The 20,742-nt window shown below is 39.1% G+C and overlaps 1 protein-coding gene across 1 annotated transcript in view; it reads left to right on the top strand.

The window, feature by feature from the left end:
- The first annotated feature begins 1,283 nt into the window (after nucleotides 1-1,283).
- The window catches only part of LOC114431596 (retinoic acid receptor alpha-A-like), a 57,633-nt gene continuing 38,174 nt past the window's right edge, over nucleotides 1,284-20,742 (top strand). Inside the window, exons 1-2 of the mRNA XM_028399152.1 lie at nucleotides 1,284-1,520; nucleotides 10,955-11,103. Coding sequence (XP_028254953.1) covers nucleotides 1,364-1,520; nucleotides 10,955-11,103 — 306 coding nt within the window. The 5' untranslated portion in view covers nucleotides 1,284-1,363. The remainder of the gene's footprint in view (nucleotides 1,521-10,954; nucleotides 11,104-20,742) is intronic.

Below are 20,742 nucleotides of genomic sequence, written 5' to 3'. Positions count from 1 at the left end.
ATATTCATCATTCAAGTATACATACATAAAACTTTTGAAGATATAAAAATGTCTAATCAGGAATTATGACTAAAATATCAAATCAAAAAATTTGACTAAAATGTCAAAACAAAAAAACAATAACAAAAAGTGTCATAAATCATGCTCATATTTTTGTAGAACACAATCATAATATGTCCAAAATGGACACCAGACACCGAGAAAGCAAAAGAGGTGTCACTAAAATGTTCACATATTAGTCACCTACACTGTAAATAAGCTTAAAGCCCCCATTTGTTAAGAATTGAATCAAAATTAAGACTTACATTCAGTCAAATGTTTGTATCTTCTTGTGTTTTTCCTTGTGTTTTCTGGCACAATTACATATGGCTGCAGTCTGCATGGAGATGAAATGCAAATCTTTAAAAGTTTTTATAAAAACATAAATCAGCCTTATGGACTTTTAAATGGTCATATATCTGTGTAGGAATTGGCATTTTACTGTCACCGTGCGTAAAAAACAACCCATCAGTGCGCACACACAGCAGCAGCTTTTTTTTCCTTTCTTTTTTTAAGGAATAAATTTCGGGGACTAAAGTATGTTTTTGTTCTTTTCCCCAAAAGAAAAAAGAAAAAAGAAAAAAAAATCTGTATTATTTTCCCCCTGCGTTTCTTCTCTCCGCCTTGTTCCGCGCTGCGGAGCTGCAGTGATGTCAGCCTGCCTGGGTCATTTGAAGGTCAGCAGCCTCGGAAGGGTTCATACAAAGTTCACTCGCATATATTAGGCAATTCAATCTTTCATTCTCTGTGGCAAAACTAGTTGGAAATGAGCTGCACAGGGGAACGGATAGCATATTCGTCATCGCAGAGAGGAGAACGTGTGCTTTTAACCGCGGTCCGTGTTATTTTTTGATTTTTTTTTCCAGTAAAGAAAGATCCTCCGTTTTCGGGCGGGCTTTAAACACTGCTCTCGCTGCTGTCGGGCAGCCGGGACGGGGCGATTCAGTGAAAAAAAAACACGTCGGGGGGATATTATTGTTATGATTATGGAGGTGTCCCGTTATAGACGTCCGTGGCGTCGCGGTGTGCGGATTCTCTGAGAAGAAAAATGTCAAATTTAGAAGAAGCCGCGGAGCGTTTTTGGTCTCGAAATAATTCATGATTCCGGTGCGGGACAAAGGAGAAGAAGAGGAGCGAGATCTACCGTGCCAAAAAGAAGAAGAAGAAAAAGAAGAAGAAGAAGAAGAAGAAGAGGGAGGAGAAGGTGGAGGAGGAGGAGGAGGAGGGGGGGAAGCAGAGGAGTTTGATGGAGTTGTGTGCGCTTATGCCGGCGATTTTATCCATAACGCACAAGAGTAGTTGAACGAAGCGCCCGTCCGTCATCATGTTTGACTGCATGGACGTGCTGGCCGTGAGTCCCGGACAGATGCTGGATTTCTACACGTCCAGCCCGTCCTCCTGCATGCTGCAGGAGAAGGCTCTGAAAGCCTGCATCAGCGGACTGGCGCACAGAGAGTGGCAGCACCGCCGGAGCGCACACTGTAGGTCAAACTTCTCATCATCATCATCATCATCATCATCATCTGCTGCTGCTGCTGTTGTTGTTGTTGTTATGTTTATTGTCTATAGCTGTGGTTTAAAATGATGAAGGGCCACAACAAGTTGCCATAAATGAGGGGCCCTAATTATGGTGAGGAATGATAGAAATTATTATAATAAGATTTTTCATGGAACAGCTCAGTGACAGGTTTAAAAGAAAGTTGTTCTTTTTTTAATGTTACACTAAGTAGAAAACTCTCCCAGACTTCATATTTCACGCTCCTCCATAAATCCTCAGCTGTGTGGAAACAGCTCCGACCTGGCTGATGTATGGCTTGTCTCAGATCAGTGGAGTTCAGAGAGCAGCATGCTGGCTGAAGGAATGCAGAGCGTAAACACAGGCGGTGTTTCCACACCTCCCCTCCCCAGGCCGCACATGACAGGAGGGGCGGCCTGACGAGCCGCGACCTGCGCTCTCTGACACTGATTTAGATAAACGACCCCGCGGACTTTTCAACAAGATTAGCGGTCTGCTTATCGGAACAGGAATTGTCCGAGGCTGATAGATGGAGCACTGCTAGTTATTTTCTTATCCAAGAGACCAAGTGGGTGCAGCTAAGTTCTTTGATATTTTAAAGAAATTACATGTCACCCAAGCCATTATTATAACTAGTGAAAAAGTGCGCAAAGTGCAATTATTCTTATGCGCACCATGGAGGTGAATATTATCCATCAGCACCAAGCTGCTCTGCTCTCCAGCCTTCTGTAACCCCTCTCATCAGGCAGTTGTCAGTGTTTGTTTTTGGCTGTCGCCCTGCTGTTGCTGCCCCGTGATTTATCCTCATCTGATAAGCTTCCAGCTGCTATTCTCTTCACTTTGCTCAAGGGCACTTAGGTCCAAAAGTGCAGGATTAAAAGAAAAACAACAAACAAACATTCATTTCTATTTATTTGTTTATTTATTTGTACAATTTTTGCTAACAGCACACATGCTGGAATCTTTTTCTGTGATAGAACATTTTTGTGTGTTTATTCTAATAGTTGGCAGCCGTTTTCAGGTGAATAGTTAAGTACTGTAGCCTTAAAACATGCTGGTATTAATAGAAATCTTTCTTTTTTACATGTATGTCAACATGTTTTTTTTATTTTTGTCGCCTAAACATTTACTAAAACCTAGAAAATTTACATTCATACCTTTTTAAGCCTTAAATGACTTTTTCGCCATTGAGAAGAAAATCATGTAAAGTATATGAAGATTAATATCATCAAGAGTTTCACAGACTGTTGTGAAGCTCTTTAGCAGGATTTTACAAACAATGTCAGGATATTTTACAAAAAAGATTCAATACATGAAATTTAGTTAGTTACTTTAGTTACTTGCAGAAAATAAAACTTTGTGCAGATACAAAAAAAATATTTTGTGCATGAGAATAATCTAAAGTGACGCAGAAATTGGCCAATCGTCCCTTTAAATGCAGCACATGCACATGCTTATAATCTCTTGTACAAACACTCAGCATTAGCTGAGATTGTGTTAAAGCCTTAAAGGCACTCTAAGGCCTAAATAAATACAATTAAGAGTGGACTGTGATGCACCCATGAGTTTGATGATCAGGGACATGCAGGGCCGTAGCTAACATTTTGACAACACAGGAAACCCCCAACCCCCCCCCCCCCCCCCCCCCCCCCCGGTCACCACATCGATGATAATGTGTGCACTCTATATATTGGTTAAAATTCAATTAAATCACCTACATGAGCTTGTTATATAAGATTTCTGCATCATTTTCTTTTCGCACACCGACCTTTCGTTGGACACAGTGACCCCCCCCCCCCCCTCGCCCTTTTACTTGTTTGAGTAAGTTTAAATAAGACTTTAATTTTGAAGAAGGCTTCTCAGGGTCACTGCCATGCTGGTTTATTCATTTATTTATTCAAGATAATGGAAACCTCCTGGGTGTTAATTAGCCACATCCACAACGAGATGACCATTAACGCACTTCCTCTTCCAGTTTAGATGTTAATTAAGAATGATCAAGGATCTCCTTTTTTTACACAAGATGAATCTGGGCTTTTTGCCGGCTGAGGAATGGCCCGAACGCAACACGACGCCTTTCACATTAAAAGCATCATTGTAGCTCATCAAAACAAATCTAAAAAAGCCAATCAAACAAATCAGCAGGAGAAAAAAAAGGTGACTGAGGAAAAAGGCACGTCGCAGCAGTTATTGTACAGCTGATGTGTGTTATGGGATAATTGGGGCCTTTTTTGTCTTCAAGGCTTAAGCGCCTCTGATATGGACATGAAAGGCCATTAGCACAGCTTGCACACCAAGCTAATTTAGTGGGCGTGTGAAATGAAAGGCGGACAGGGGAGAAATAAAAAGCTGTGTTCAACAGCAAAATGAAAGAAGAGCTATCTGATGCCGGGCGCGTTTAATCGACGTGATTAGGACGCCGTTAGGGTCCTACCAGGGTTACACTGATACCATGTGTCGACAGAGATACCGGGCCTTTTAATAAATATCAAATACCAGCAGGCGGCTGCACACACACACACACACACACATACACACACACACCTTTTTCATGTGCATATCTTCAACAACAGTTCACATCCTTAAGTCAGTATCATTTAAAATACTTTGTCCTTTAAAGCACGCTTTTATTTTGTAATCAATTTGCATCCTCCATATAAAAAATATAACAATTCTGCTTTTTTGACATGCATGTATGGCAGATGCTTTAGGTGCATATACTGCCAATACATTGTTATACCAGGAACATATTTTATTTATTTATTTATTGATAATTTAATTTTCTACATAAAACAAACATTGTATGACCAAAAGTTTAAAAACCTCATTTTAAATCCTAAGCAGCTTTTATTTTGTTGTCCATTCCTGTTTCAGTGAGTAATAACTAATTACGCTGTCCTGTTAGAATGTATTTATTATAAGTTCAAACTCATAAGCAAGCCTCAAGTCAATAAAATAACTAGAGTGATGAACTAAGGAGTGATGGATCACATCATAAACAAGCAGCATCAGTCTGTTCTGGATATATATATATATATATATATATATATATATATATATATATATACTAAACTAACATCTCAACAAAATAAGTTGGACTGGCAATAACAACAAGCTTTTATGGAGTATGTACATACAAGAATAATTAACAATGGCGCATGAACAGGATGTGCAGGATGCTCAAAAAGTGCTAAAAAAATGAAATAACAAATGTCCATAAAAAATGGACACCCAGTGAGGAGTTGTACAGCCGAATTGCCAGGACTACAGAATAGTTTCTGTCTGTTGGTGGAGCAGGTCAGGCTGAACACACTCCCCTTTGCCTGGTCAGAGTCCTGTGCATTGGGTGGGAGGAGTGGTCCAGGATGGGCAGGATGTTATCCACAGCTGTGAGGGACACCGCCTCACACCAGTCCTAGACACTGATAGGGACACCGACACATTCACAAGGGGACACCTTCAACCACCTTTCATCATCACTGTATTCTCACAACAACAAAACTTAAAACTTACATATTTTTTTCCCAAATGTTTCCAAATTTTTTCCATATATTTGAAAAGAACACCGCTATAATAATCATATTTCTGTAGTTATTTGTCTGAAGTCAAGAATCCGATGGCAATATTAGATGGAAATATTCACAAGGGGCCCCTCCAACCAGGATTTATCACCATTGTACTCTCACAACAAATATTTATTTCAAAAATGTAAATAATACCTTTTGATTATACTACTATTGCAAGAATATTTGTGTAGGTAATTGTTGCTCATAACCAGAGGTGATTCTTGAATTGACCATGAGCAAATATTCACAGGGGGCCCCTCTGACTAGAATTCATCACCATTAGAACAAAGATTTCTGAAACATTTTTTTGTTTCAAAATAAAAAAAATCATAGTTGCATTATTTTCAAAGTATAAACAGCATTTAAAAACTTAAAAATTACACAGATGTCTCTTAATGCCTTTGTAAATTTTGTACACTGCCAAAGCTGTAGTGTAAAGTTTGTCAGCCCTTGGAGGCCCCTGACTTTTTCGGGGCTCCAAGTAAGTTGCCTTCAATATGTACACAAACTGTGTACTTGAAGATATTCTGTGTTTATTTTCCAGATTAAGTGTGATGCCTTTAGAAAGAAAACTTTTGTTATGTCTCTTCTGACATTTTTTTTTGTTTTTTTTTTTTTGCACACCCATCCCACAACTCAGAAAAAAACCGCTGGCAAGCATGAGGAAATAAAATCATACAGAAAAGCCACAAATTCCTGTGGATTAAAAAGAATCCTCTCGCATTTCAACAACCTTATTCCTTGTTCCTTCCCCGAGCTTCCTCTCCTTCCCTCCCTCCCTTGTCATCTGATTTTTATAGCCGCCGGTCAGTTATTATGAAAGCTTTGAAGTGGCATGCACCTGTTGGCTCTGAGTCGCAGAGCTTCCTGCGTAGTTTGACCTCTGTGTCTGGAGGGGTCACCTAGGGGTCAGAGGCCTGCGAATATATTTTGTCAGAATTTGTGTTTTTTTTTTTTCTCAAAGCATTCTGTAGATTTGATGAAAAGCAGATCCTTACGTGACTTCTCCATTTCCCCCAGCAGACATGAAGTCAAATGACTGTTCCTCATTGTTATTTTCTTTTCCTTGAGTGTTTAAAGCCCCTCTAAATATCCCTCTCCGCGATGAGCGTCGCAGGGCAGCGCAAAGCTGCTTCTAATTCGGTGTACTTTGGGTGAACTTTGACCATTTCCTCTGACTGGGCCTGCTGTATGTGAGCTATGTGCTCGGCGCTCCTGCAGAGAAAACCTGGAGTAAAAAACACTTCCAGACTGGAAGGAGCGTCAGCTGAGTGGAGCAGGAGGAGGAAGAGGAGGAGGAGGGGAAGGAGCAGGAGAGGTGCTTGATCCACCGACTGGGAGTAATATTTCTCTAATCCTCCCAGGCTATACCCACTGCTCCACACCCAAATCACCACAGCTTTCACCTTAACACAAACCAAATACACAAACACCCCAAGGAGCTTCAGGAAATGCCTCGCTCTCCCTCCTCATCCTGCTCCTTCTCCTCTCTCCTCACCTCCACCCTGCCTCTGGTGATGTGTAATAATTTGTCAGGTTTAATTCAATCCTGTGATTTATAGATGCAGCAACCCGGTCGATTTTTATTTAAATGAAAAGAAAATGTTAGGTTTTAAGGAGCACCTCTCCTGCAAGCTTTGTCCTAATTTTTTTTTTTGAGAACGGCATCATTGTGTTAAAGTACCTGTGTGCAGTGACAGACTTTTGCTTCAGGTTCTTTGCCATCTGTTGGTTGTGTGGACATGTGGGCAGCGTTTTACATGTCACTGGTTTTTGTGAACATGGGGGGGGGGGACTGGATATCAGGATGTAGAGGACACAAGAGTGGACGCATGTTCATGTCCGGCCTATGGTGGAGCTGGTGGTCAGTTTTTCAATATTTTTCATGACTGTGTTCAACGTTTAATGGTTTTATGGTTTTTTAAGAACAAATGTTGCAAAAAAAAAGTTGCAATTTTAGAACACAATTAAAAAAAATTAAAGTAATGAAAAATAGAAATCTATATGACATCTCAAATAATAATAATATATATATAATTTATTTAACAAATATTTGACAAAAAATTATTATATGAGAAAAAAGCTTCAAAAAATCTAAACAATCTAATAAAATAAATTTGCCTGCATGTATAAATAAAGTTAAGTATTACCTCCTTAAAAATAATAATAAAATTAAAATTAAAAAATTAAAACAAATGAATACAAAACCCGACATACATGATTAAAGTATAATATATATATATATATACAGAACATTGTAAGATAACGTCAAACTTATTTGTGACCAAATTTGCCTTCAAATGATATAATAAATGTATGAAGTCAGAAATTATAATTGTGCAAGTCTGATCATTTTCAAATAGCTACCTGTGTATACGAATGGCTAAACATGCAGTTAAAATAGTTTTGTCTCAGAGCCACACATAAGGAAAAGCATGGTGCGTTAAAGAGCAGCGGCAAAACCGGTGTATCTAGGCTTCAGGCAGTTTGAATTCATCTTAAAAACACATGCATGAACTATGCGCTCACCATGTAAATATAAATCCGTGGTTTAAATAAGGTACTGAGAGGTGGTGGACTGAGCTCTGACCATGCACCTGGGCCAATTGGGCGGATCAGGTTAAAAGCAGTCAGCTGTGTGCCTTAATACTAGTTGTCTGATATAGTGTATAATAAAAGCCTGTGTCAGCCATGTGTATATCAGCGTGCTCTCGGTGTCAGCAGCCTCAGTCGGAGTGCAAGAACCAATCAGAGGAGCTGTTTTCTCTAGTCTTTCCCCTCATTCAGCTCGCAGCCTCCAGCAAGGGAGTGTGTGCTTTCCTGTTTGACCCCACCGGCAGGTTCAGCCAGAGGCTAAGGGTTCAGCAGCCTGCTGCAGCCGCACATTTTTCTCTGCCTGCTCCTAAAGCAGGCCGGAGGCCGTGCGCGCTTGTCTGTCACCGGCCTTTATTCCTCTAATGGAGCTTTCTGTGTATGTTAACATGCAGAGAAGTCGACTCAAAGTTTAATCACGCAGAAAATGGAAAAAGGCTCCCTTGCACCTGATAGGGCCTACACAGGTACCCAATGACCACACTCATACACACACACACACACACACTAAAGGGGTGTAATGCATCTACGTTTATGTGTCCCATCTGTCTGCAGGTGGTCACACTGCCTCTTAGAAGCAGTCATGAGTTTCAAATAGGCGGCGGGGTTGAATTGTTGCTGCTGCCTCTCTTCAGTGTGGGACCACTCAGCCATCTCAAATGCACTGACGGCATATCAGCAGCAAAAAAATATATTCTCTTCTGTGTAGATGTACGTTAAACTGTGGCGTACCACCTACTGAAGGCTAATGCACATTGTTTTCGTGCTCCAGTAGTCATGCAGTCCTCATTATGGAACACCTTGTTTCACTGATTACCTGTTTCATATGGTACCATAACTGAGATTACTGTGTGGTGTCTACACAGGAGAATAAAGTGAGTTTGTGGGTGAAGTGAAGAGCTAGCATTTAAGATAAAATATAATAAAAAAAGGCCTCTACATGAAATAACATGTTTAAATGATAAGATAAAAAGTGGTCACAGGATGCAAAAATAAACTGAAACAATATAATATTATAAATATTATAATATTTGTTTTTACATATATGACATAATATAGCCTATGATTTTTTGTGTGTAACAAAAAAAAACATTAAAGTTCCTATTGATGTTTTCAGCATGCCTAATTTGTAAAACAGTCAAAAATAATGATCTAATATTATATTATAAAAAAAATTATAATTAAGAAATAATTACAATTTTTCACCTGTGCAGTGAAAAGTAAAAATAGAGGCCAAAAGGGTAGGAGTCAGGGTACGTGTGGGCATCACAGTCCACTCCATGATAGCCTCTCCATTAGCAGTTTTTGTGGACTGGATTTGGGGACTCTTAAAACATGTCCTTGGGACTGAGTGGTTTCTAGCATCATGGGTGGACTGGATTCAAAAATCAATCAATGAAGGGTAGATATACTGAGGCACAACAGCAGCTAACAGGAAAAAAAATGCTGGATACATTTGGGTAAAAGGGGAAGACAAACTTTACATCCATGGCAGTTTTCCATAGGATTTTGTTAGCAGATTGACAAAACAAAGATAAGATTTGGCCAAGACATACAGTTTATGTGCGTATTTTAGCATTTGGAATCGTGAGCAAATTCTTCATAGAAACTGCAGCCCAGCTTGCACGCTGTATTAATTATATGTGTGCATAGATGCTTTCTGCTTCCTCCCTCCTCCCCTATCAAATGGCTTTGTGTGTCAGTCTGACTGGCTCATCTCCAGCACCATGTCCCAACATATATCTACTTTATGTGCAAGCTGTTTCTGCCTCCTCTGTGCCAGCCACACAGGGGAAGCACTGGGGAAAAAAACAAAGGAAATGACCAGGCTGTGACGAATCTGTCCTCATCAGCGAAACCAGGTCGAACTTTAGAAAAGGAACATGGCTAACTTCCTCTACTTGATATTTAGACTAGCAAAAACTTTTCTTTTTGAAATCTTAATACAGCACCATTGTCAGCAAGTTAAAGATTCTACAAAAGTTTGGAGCCTGTCACAGTCTCACAGCGACTTGCCATCCTCAGATAAGAAGGAGAATCGATACATTTATAAATCATCTCATTCTAATTAACCTCGGCGTTCAGTGTGCTCGCCCCGTCCTTCACCGCCGAGGTAACATCTCCGTGCTACTTTTTTAAGTTTCCCCTCAAGCTGGCGAAGATACCCAATACAAAGCTGCAAATTTTCACAAGAAACGTCACACGAGGTGAATGCAGAGATTAGATTTAACCGCCAGGGAATTCCACACAGCAGGGACGAAGGTCCAGTAATTATAAGAGCTTGTGTCCCTTACCATCGGTAATTGAGTTTACTCTGATGAAGTACGGAAGAATGTAATCTAATCAGGAGAGATGCTGGAGAGACTGCTCTCTATTTTCAATGCAGATAGGTTGGTGTTCATGTGGTGTTCTGGTGCCTTTTTTTTAACTACTTAGGTGCAAACTGTGTGTGTCTGTGATCGTTAGCTTCTATCCCCAATCTTAAAGTACTGCTAATCCCACTTTTTTCATAAAAATGTTTTAAAAATCTAGATTTACAGACTAAATTACAGAAAACATTACATTTTCTGTGTGAGACTCTTTCAAATGTGCCATTAAAACAGCAGCGTCAGAGTTCAAGAGCAGTGACTAATGCAAAATTAAAGACAGAAATAACATGTGTGTTCTCCAAACGAAGCCTCACAGACTCTCCCATACTATGAGCTGAAAAAATAAATGAATAATATCAGAAAATGAGTAAATTAAATGAAGAAATGTATCTGAGAAATTATTGAAAAATATGAAAAAATATATGAAATATATATATAAATATATGAAAACAAAATAAAAGTAATTACAACAATTTAGAAAAATTAAAACAAAAAAATAAGAAGAATAAAATAAAATAAAAGTTCAAACTAAATAAGATGACAAAATATTTATAATATAAAAAAGGGGAAGGAGAGTAAAAAAATAATCAAATAATACAATTTTATGCCTCTAGTTATGGGGAAGTTTTCCCAGACCAAAAGTTTCTCTTTTTTATTTTCCTCCTGTAAATTTGGACACCTCAACATGGAGGTCTACATGCCTGTAGGGAGACAAACATTGTGGTGAAGCAGTTTTGAATCATGTCTTGTCTCCTCATTTAAAATGCACACTTACTTTTCTTCTTCCAGGTGTCCAAGTGAATCATTTAGTCATTTGAGCAGAAGCTTCTTCTTTTTCAGCCGTTCTCTCCTTTTGTTTACATCCCCTGTAGCCATTGAAACACAGAGCACCAGTTCTGAGGAGCTTGTCCCCAGCCCGCCGTCCCCACCGCCCCCTCCCAGAGTCTACAAACCCTGCTTCGTCTGTCAGGACAAGTCCTCCGGATACCACTATGGCGTCAGTGCATGCGAGGGCTGCAAGGTAAGAATCCTCGCCGCAACAAGCTGCTGAATTTAATTTTTAAAGTACATGTTGACTTTTTTTTTTTTTTTTGACCGCGAAAGAAAACCTACATGTTCAGATGATGCCACAGTTGCATTCAGGACCATAATTGTCCCTGTGGCCTTGTGTCATGTGTATAATGCAGTTTCCTCATAGCAATATTTAATTGTCTGAACCCCAAGTAGCTATGGTACCATTTTCAATCAACACTTGCTGTAGACCTTTGTATTTTTTCAACCATAGAAACAGTATATCAATAAATGTAATGAATTGTATTTATATGACCATTGGTCACAGCTAAGTTATTGATAGTTTATTAGTTGTGCATAGCATTGCAGATTTTTTTTGTTGTATATTTTATAATTTTATTGGGAACAAATTTGTCAGAAGAAAAAGTACACAAAGCAAGATGAGTGGTCCATTTTCATGCAGAATTCACTCAATGATGGCATGTCATAATGGCTTAGATGCAGCGTAACAGACTCGAACCATGATACTACCACCAACGTGCTTCACAGATGGGATAAGGTTCTTATGCGATGCTGTAGCGTTTTCCTTTCTCCAGCACAGATATATGTAAAAGTCCATATTTCCTTCATGTTATCTGAATTCAGATACTGGAGAATTGACAGTGACAGCTTCTTATATTCACATACAACGTTCTATAACCATTTTTCTCTGAAGCTGGTTAAATTGCCATAGCAACAGACTCTCTTACAAAACCTGCTGCCCCCACACACACACACACAATATGACCTGGAAATGGAAACTATTGCGTCACCGCAAGTGTATTTTCATTCCTTATTATCATTTGCACATTTGTTTGTTCTCTTAAATTTTCCATCATTCTGTTTCGCATGAAGTGTCAGTTATAAACACAATAGGTTATTGAGCTCAGTCCCGCAAAGAATATACGGTACAATTACTTTTTAATCTTGTTGGAACAGATGGGAAAACCTTGAAAACTGTGCTGCTAGTGGTTAAAAATAAACCTTGTGTCTAGGCTTAACAAAGAACTGACTGGAAGAAAAAACATACATAACTCTAAAAAGAAATTTAATGGGTCCACATGTGAAGGCATCACCTTGAAACTACAAACATGGACTCTGAATAGAAAGTAAGAAAACAAATAAATAATAGCAGATCTTTAATTGTGAAAGTTTCTTTGCTTTCAGACAAATCTGGATGTTATGCAATTTTCACTGCCAAAAAAAAAAATTTGATCACATCTAATTTGCAATTTGTCATCTCTGCCATTCTCAAATGTTCTACTTTTAGACATTCCTTCCAACATCTGCCCTGCCAGCACATGTCTTTCTTACCTCCAGCAGCTGTTACTAGGCAACCGCTCACGCCCGCATGCGCGTAGCTACACACAAACAACATCCTGTCTGCGAAGAGGCTGTGCTCGAGCGTGGATTTTAAAAGCCATTTGCCATATGCAACTATGTGCGCTCGGTGTGCACAGTAATAGAGTACAGTATAATCTGTAGGAAAAAAAACACACACGTGTTGCAGTGAGTGATGCAGATTTCTCCCATGCAGTCAGACTCTCCGCCTCTGTAATTGAAGCGGTTGGTATGCCAGGAATCCTTTAGAGTTTTTTTTTTCTTGGCCCCAGAGGGAGGTGGTGATCAGCTCACTCACTCGACTCTGGGTCAAACTAAGTTCTCTGCGGATTCCCATGCCATTCATGTGCCAATGTAAGCCTCATGGTAAAAAGACCCACATAGGTCATAACCTCTGACCTCCATGCTTCAGCCCACAAGTTCTATCTGCAGCGCTGTACTGCGCACACACACACACGACAGCGTCCACCCGCTCCCACTGTGCCGCGCCAATGTAAAAATAGTTCCGATCGTGGCGGAATGGCCTTGATTTTTGTGACATCCTGACTCAAGAGGATTAGGCTGCGGATTATAGTTTTTTTTCCTCTCTGTGTTGCATTTCTGTTTCCATGGTGAAGGCATTGTTGTCTGCAGTGCAAGGGGCAAGTCCCTTCTATTGGACAGATGCAACCAACCATGGCGTACAGCTGTAGGCTTTTAGCCAGCAAAGAAGAGCCTTTTACTGCCCAGTGAATGTGCCAATTAGAGCCACAAATGGAGTCAAAGGCAGACAGGGAGAGTGTGTGGACTATGGTGTTGAGCAGTGGTAATTTTATAATCAAGGTTATGCAGAATTTAAGCTAATTTGTGGCTGTTGAATTTACATAAAACAACCCTATTTAAACAAGTGGAACACGTGATGGCAAGGGATTATGGGTAAACAGGAACACAATCCCAGCAAATCATCATAGTTTAAAAGGATGGAATGTACAGTACAGCTTATATCAGCATTTTATTCATGTACACGAGCAGATTGCTCAGCTAAAGTTACAGGAAGTTATATCAGATTCTTCCTCAAAAAACAGTCCCACGGTATCTGTGACACCATCACAGGAGTTTTCAGGAGCAGGAAGTGTAGAGGACGACCGAACGTGAAGGCTGCCTTGACTTTGGAGGCTTTTCTTGACTTTTGGGTTCATCACAGATGAGGCTGTCATCTGTTGCATATGCATGCGCTTCTGGACGCCCATATGCCCGCACCCCCTGTTTTAACAATTCAAATTAAGCTCTGTCCGCCGAGGCTGGCCAACACACTAACTCCTATCAAACACTGCTAAAAGTCCAGCTATTAACCCCCTGAACTCCAAGGATGTTTTTCAATTCCTTTCACTGTGAGGTCTTTTTTTCTGTATACCGCTGTGGAAACAGGACAATCATGGCTAGAAGTAGAGAGGACTGCGCCATGTAACACTGCTGAGAAAACTACAAAAAAACAAATATGAAAAAAAAAGTAAATATGAACAGATCAGATGTTTGTCATGTGACCACTAGTCACAGCTGAGTCCTTCATGGCTTTCTAGTTGCATGATATAATGTTGATTTTTGTTGTTGTAGTAGTTTACCAAATTTTATTTGTGCAAACTGTGAATTTTTAGTGATTTTGTATATGAATTTTTATTCAGAATTTGCATATAGAGGAAGGTGAAAATATCACAATTAAAGGAGATTTAAGTAGTATCTACTCACTTGGTGCGTGCAAGAGCTGAGTGCAGGCTGGAGCTTCTAATGATGGAGGATTGGGATGATTGCGTCACCATATACAGATGTCATTAAAGAGGGGATAAATAAGTGGAGAAACACTGAAGTTAAGTGCAAATAACACAACAATCACTGGTTGCTATGAAGTCAGTACAGTACTGCTTGAAAGTTTGAAATTGCTGCATAAATATGACCAAAAACATCAGCAAAGACAATCCAATCAATCAAATGAAACCGTTTTCAAAATATGTTATTGTTATTATTATTATTATTATTATTATTTTTATTAGTAGTAGTAGTAGTAGTAGTAGTAGTAGTAGTAGTAGTAGTGGTGGTTATTATTATTATATTTAATCAATAAAATATACATATATATTACATATATTTGATGTAAAATATATTAAACAGTAATAGAAATAATAAAACTATACTAAACATAAAAATAAAACCACAAATCAACATATAATATATAGTATTATTTATTTTATTTTATTTTATTTTATTTTATGTATTTTCCATTTTACCAAGTAGGCTATGTTTTAAAGATTTTTATATTAGATATATAAAATAGATTAAGAAACATACCTATTATTTTAATGACTGTAGACTAAAAATCATCATACTCCCATCAAGTCAACAGAAATGTTTTTCCAGTGTCATTTAGATGTGTAACAGTTTAGAAAATGACATCTTAAGGTTGTTTTGCATAAGACCTGAAATGTCTGGGAAAAACAAAAAAAAGAAAATGACAAGAAAGACAGCTTGAATCTGTACGCGTGTCGTCAGCGCTGACAGGTCTTTGGGGATGAAGACAAAACTTTGAGCCGTGAACACTCCTCCCCCTTTTCTCTCTTCTACTTGTTGGGTCTTGAGGCATTGACAGCGGGATTAGTTTGATGGAACTGGTTTGACAAGCGAGAGACCCTAACCCCTGTGAATAGAAACACAATTCAGAACGCGCACATTGGAGAAAGAAGCACTTCACTCTCTGAACCCCCTCATCCCCCCAGCCCTCTCTGCACTGATTTTACACCTCAGGGATGGAATGTAGAAGGAAACACACCTACATTCAGATTATCTTATGGCATATACCTCTATACCTCTGCTTTCTTTCTTTCTAGTTGTCTAGTTTGTCATGCTGCGAATGTCAGCTATGTTTTGTGAAGATGCTCAATGTGGAGCTTCTATCCTGGGTCCACCTGACTCACAGTTAACCCAAATACAGGCAAAGATCTTGCACTGAGGCAGTCAGGTTAACATGTAAACAAGCATTAGTGACATAAGTACATTGGAAATTCTGACATAATGTAAACTGAAATCTGGAGCAAAAATCCTAGTTACTTTGCTAAGCTAGGCTAATCACCTGGTTGCAATTGAGCTCTACGAAGCAACTCATTTTGTGTTGTTACCACAGTACAACCTCATCACACTCTATTTTGCATGGTGATCATGGTTGCAAAATATCCTGCTGACTAACAATCAAACACCATAATAGGGCTAAAACTACACTCTCCTCAGTCTAACAATGAATTATGCAGGAATTTAAAGTGGTAACAGGACTGCATCTGCATGTTTCTGCTTCCGATCTACACTTTGATCCAACAATCTAATTGCACACCATGTGATGACAGCTCATAGTTTACACCTACTGTACACCCACAACTGGCTGCTCCCGCCACGTGCTGCTGCTGCTGCTCACATCTTCATTTACACCCTGCCGTCAGCTGCCGTTGCAAGACTCATGACGAAGAGCCAGGTTGAGTTGACAGTTTACTGCAGAGACAGAGAGCAAAGAGAGGACATGGATCTGCTGGGGCCTTTCTCCGCCTGTCACTGTAATCTATACAGCTCCCCTCCGTGCTAACACACTCTCCATAATGTGATTTGTCAACGTTGTACAACATAAAAGAAGCCCTGGCGCTAATAGAGAGAAAAATCAAACGAAGAGGGTCAGCACAGCAGAGCTGTGACGGGAAATAGATATGATTGTTATGCAGTGACATCCCTCTCCTCTTGCTGCAGTGCTCAACTGGTGAAGCTGCCTTGTGTCTTTTTCAGTCATCAGCACTTAAAGAGGCAACATGTGATATTTGTGTGTGTGTGCCTGTGTGTGTGTGTTTCCTGGAAGGAGCCCATGTTTGGACAGAGCAGGTGGTGTTCGGGTTGATGTAACAGTATGTGAAGTGTCTTTTCATAATGCTGCTGGGTTGAATTATTCCTGCTGTTCATCAGGGGATTTTCTGCTGGTCTATGGAGCAGTTGTGCACTCTGTGTGGCACTCTGATAATAAATACACAACAAATGAACTCAAAGAAAAAATTAGATTTCTTAAATGTTGATGTCCGAATCTTGACCATAATTACTATCATCATCTTGTAAACGCTTTCCCCTTGAAGTACGCGACGGATTAGCTGAGCGTTAGCGCTCACGTAGCAGCAACTTTTTACAAGATAGACGATGTCAGTAGTAAATGTAATTTATGTATACAAAAATATGTAAATCTTTGCTTTTAGTATCTTCTTGAGTAGTTGCAGAACTTACCATTATTCTTCGTCAACCATTATTTTGTAGGACCAGGACCTTTTCTCCAAATTAGCTACTAAGCCTAGAGGTTCACATACTTTTTCCACTTACAGATGTAATATGATATGATATGATATTGTATTACTTTTCATAATTACAAAATGACAGAAGTCAAATATTTATGTTTCATTTTGTTCTTTTCGTTTACTTTCAGGACATGTATGAGAAACCACTGATATTTTGGTCATATTTATGCAGAAATATAGGATGTTCTAAAAGGTTCACAAACCTTTAAGCACCACTATAGTTTTTCCATCTATTTTTTACCTTTACTGACATCTATAAATACAGAGATAATCATCCCAAACCTCCATCAGCAGCCTGCGCTGAGTTTTCCACTGTTACAAAGAACCAACAGAGCAAGGAACAAGTCAAGGATGACATCCAGCAGGGGAGGAGAGACTACTAAAATATTGCTAAATTAAAGTTCTACTTTATTGCTGAAACTTTTGCAAAGTTTGGAAACTGCTAATGCTGAAGTAGTGAACCACCACTCTCAGCACCATAGAGAGCTCCTGTTATATCTGAGCCTGACCGATTAATTGGACTGTAAAAGTTAGACCACTCATTTTATTTAAGAATATGGAAGTTTCTAACAAGCTTCTCTGTTATATTTGGTCATGGTCCAACTGATTTTATATGCACTATACAAATCTGTCTAGGGTTTAAAGCTGCCGATGTTCATTTCAAGAACTTTCATGCTTCTATTTTCAATATTTTCATCTTGCTGATGTAATAAATTAGTATTTGTCATTAAGCCAAGCTTAATGAAACCAAAAGCTAGGCCCAAGCCATGCATTTTCATTTTATGCTGTCTGACCCTCTTTCTTTTTTAATCTAATAAGGGAACTACAGAATCTGAATCAGAATCAACTAGGCCTTTTTGATGAAGCACATACCATTATAATCAAGCACTGTATGCAAAATGTTTGAATTTCCAAATCTGAAAACACATCAAAATCCAAATATTTTCAATGATTTCAAGTACTTAAAATGCTGAATCCTTTAACAGGGGCATCACATGGGCTTGAAGAATAATGGGCATCCAATAGGTTGCAATAGGAAGAATAGACACCATAAGATCCTGTCACTTAATCCTTTTTTTTTAGAAGCGCATCATGTTGGAGCTCTGTAACCATGGTAATGGCCTAACTCTGTAATTTAAAGAAAAACCTTACCCACAGGGACTCTGCGTCTAAACATAAATAAATATAGAGTGAATAGCAAAGTATAGTGGGAAAAAAGTGCAAATACACAAGTCAACAACAAAACAATACAAAAATAAATAGTATTTTAATACGTGTATAAATAAATAATAATAACTAAAAGCCAGAGCAAATAAAATAAATTAAATAATAATAAAGTGTCTCAATCAACAGGCAGCTGTTTTAAACATATTTTGGCCAATAATAAATCAACACTGTCACTTAATCCTTTTTTTTTAGAAGCGCATCATGTTGGAGCTCTGTAACCATGGTAATGGCCTAACTCTGTAATTTAAAGAAAAACCTTACCCACAGGGACTCTGCGTCTAAACATAAATAAATATAGAGTGAATAGCAAAGTATAGTGGGAAAAAAGTGCAAATACACAAGTCAACAACAAAACAATACAAAAATAAATAGTATTTTAATACGTGTATAAATAAATAATAATAACTAAAAGCCAGAGCAAATAAAATAAATTAAATAATAATAAAGTGTCTCAATCAACAGGCAGCTGTTTTAAACATATTTTGGCCAATAATAAATCAACATTTTCAATAGTTCTAGTTCTTTCTAAAAGGAGAAAGAACTGTTTTCTCATGATTTATCTAAACTCCAGTGACTTTGTGTCTCCAAGTCTTTTATGCCATTCAAACACAAATGCCATGCTCTAAGTTCACATTTAGCCAACTCATTGTGTCTGGTCAGACCGCAGTCATTTTGGCCTTTTCATAACACACAACTCCATGTCTGCATAAGCCCGTGTGTGTGTGTGTGTGTGACAGAAACAGCCTGAATCAGTGTGCTGTAATGAGCAGAATGGAGGCCTCTCCCATCAGAGAGTGAGAGCTAGCTTAAAGATGGCTTCTGATCCCTCCGGGAGCCCTTGCCGGGTCCAGAGCCGAAAGACAGCCACAGAAAGGCGAGAAGAAAAGACCAACAGTGGGGTGTCTGTGGAGGACCGAGTGATCTGAAACCTCCTCATTCTCTCCTGCGTTGTCTTTTTTATGCCTCTCGCTCAGTCTCTGGTTCTCTGTCTCTGCAGCTATTCAGAGCAGACCGCGTGAGTCACACAGTCCTCTGTTCAGGCCTCTCTCACTCACTATCTCTCCTTTTTCTTACTTCTCTTGTTCTCCTCTTTTTTTTGTTTGCCCTCTCCCTTCTACATTCCCCTTATTCGCTTTTCAGTCTCTCCTGTATCTCTTCGTCCATCTGTGCTCTTCACATAGATAAGCACTGATTGGGTTTCTTGTGGGGGGATGTTAGTGGAGAAAAGTAGTGGTCTGAGGGAGCTGCATCTGGTTGTAGCTGTTGACTGCTGCTCTGTTTGTGCCTTATCTGTCGCGGTTTCACATTTACGTCAGTAACAATGCACTTCTTTGTGCAGTCCGGGTTCCTTTCCGTCCTGTTGTTCTGTTTTTTTTTTTTTCAGTTGATACGGCAGGTGAACTACAACATCACCCTCGTCCCCATTTGTGTTTCCAAAATGTCCGCTTTTTAGCTTCTACAAAAACAAGGCCCTTGAAGTGAAAAAAGTGAGAGACCCTAGTGCAAAAAAAGTTTCTGTTGTTGTAGTTGGAAAAAAAACACATTTCTCTTAGTAGATGACATTTAGACAAAAATATCAACAGTGCACTTTATGTTCCATCCAGCAGGCTTTTGCCTGGTATAATAAATACATATTTGACCAAAGAATAGAGAGCATGGACCCACTTAGTGCTCATGTTAAAAGGTTCTGCTCGAAAGAAAAGCAGGTAGGAAATGACAAGAAAGATGCTCACAATGACAACAAATACAAAAATGTACTCGAAAATTAAATCAGCTATTTGCTAGTAAGATAGAGAGCAAATGTGTTTCCCCAGCAAGCATGTCAAAAATTACATGACCACATTGTTAAAATACAAAGGCCAAGCAGATCTTAAGTGCAGGATTGTTGCAGAAACTGCTATCAAAGTGTTAGCTAGGCTTTGTCATAACTTCAACAATACAATTTTATTTAGGTATTTCCACTATAAAAAAGGTTGTAATTAGGTGGGAAAAAGTGCATCAGTCGAGAGATGCGCTAGGTGGCTACACATGGACTACACAGATACACAAAACGGACACAAAATAACATTTCCCACTGCAAAAAGTTTGTTTATTGTCAGTATTTTTAATCCAGTTTAATGCACATTTACAAAAAATCACACCTGATGATGCAGTCATGGAGGGGGAGGACAGTTATGTCCTGCAGGTTATTGGGTTTTATCAGTGGAGCAGAGTTTTGGCACAAATGAGCATGTAAAGGGAGAAAGTAACTGGGCCTAAGAGTGAGCCCTGAGGGACGCCATACTGCAAAAGAGATAAAAGGGATATATGTTTGTTAACAGAAACATTGATGGTCCAGTTCAAATAGAAATAAACATGTGTAAGGCAACTGTCTGACAAGTAAAAAGTAATGGTGGGTGGCTAAGAAAGTCAGGTACAGATAGACAGGATAACATGAGTTAAGATACATCTACAGATAAAACAAAGGCCTTTGCTCTCACACTAAAGGGCCCTTTGACAAGCATCAAGGCCCATTCTCTGATAATTTGCCTAAACTGTAACAAACACTAAGTCTCAGCATTAGTTTGAATGTGTTTATAAATAGGTGTGTAGAAATTACAGGGGTCCTCTTTCTGCTTATAGTCAGTTGTGCCAGGCCAGTCCACTCCCTGAACTCTATCGTGTCTTTCCAGTGAACTCCAGGTGTAAGTAATAGC

Source organism: Parambassis ranga, chromosome 2 (genome assembly GCF_900634625.1).
Source record: "Parambassis ranga chromosome 2, fParRan2.1, whole genome shotgun sequence".
Taxonomy (NCBI): Eukaryota; Metazoa; Chordata; class Actinopteri; family Ambassidae; genus Parambassis; species Parambassis ranga.
The sequence above is the reverse complement of the archived record's forward strand: the minus strand, read 5'-3'. Positions and strand labels throughout refer to the sequence as shown.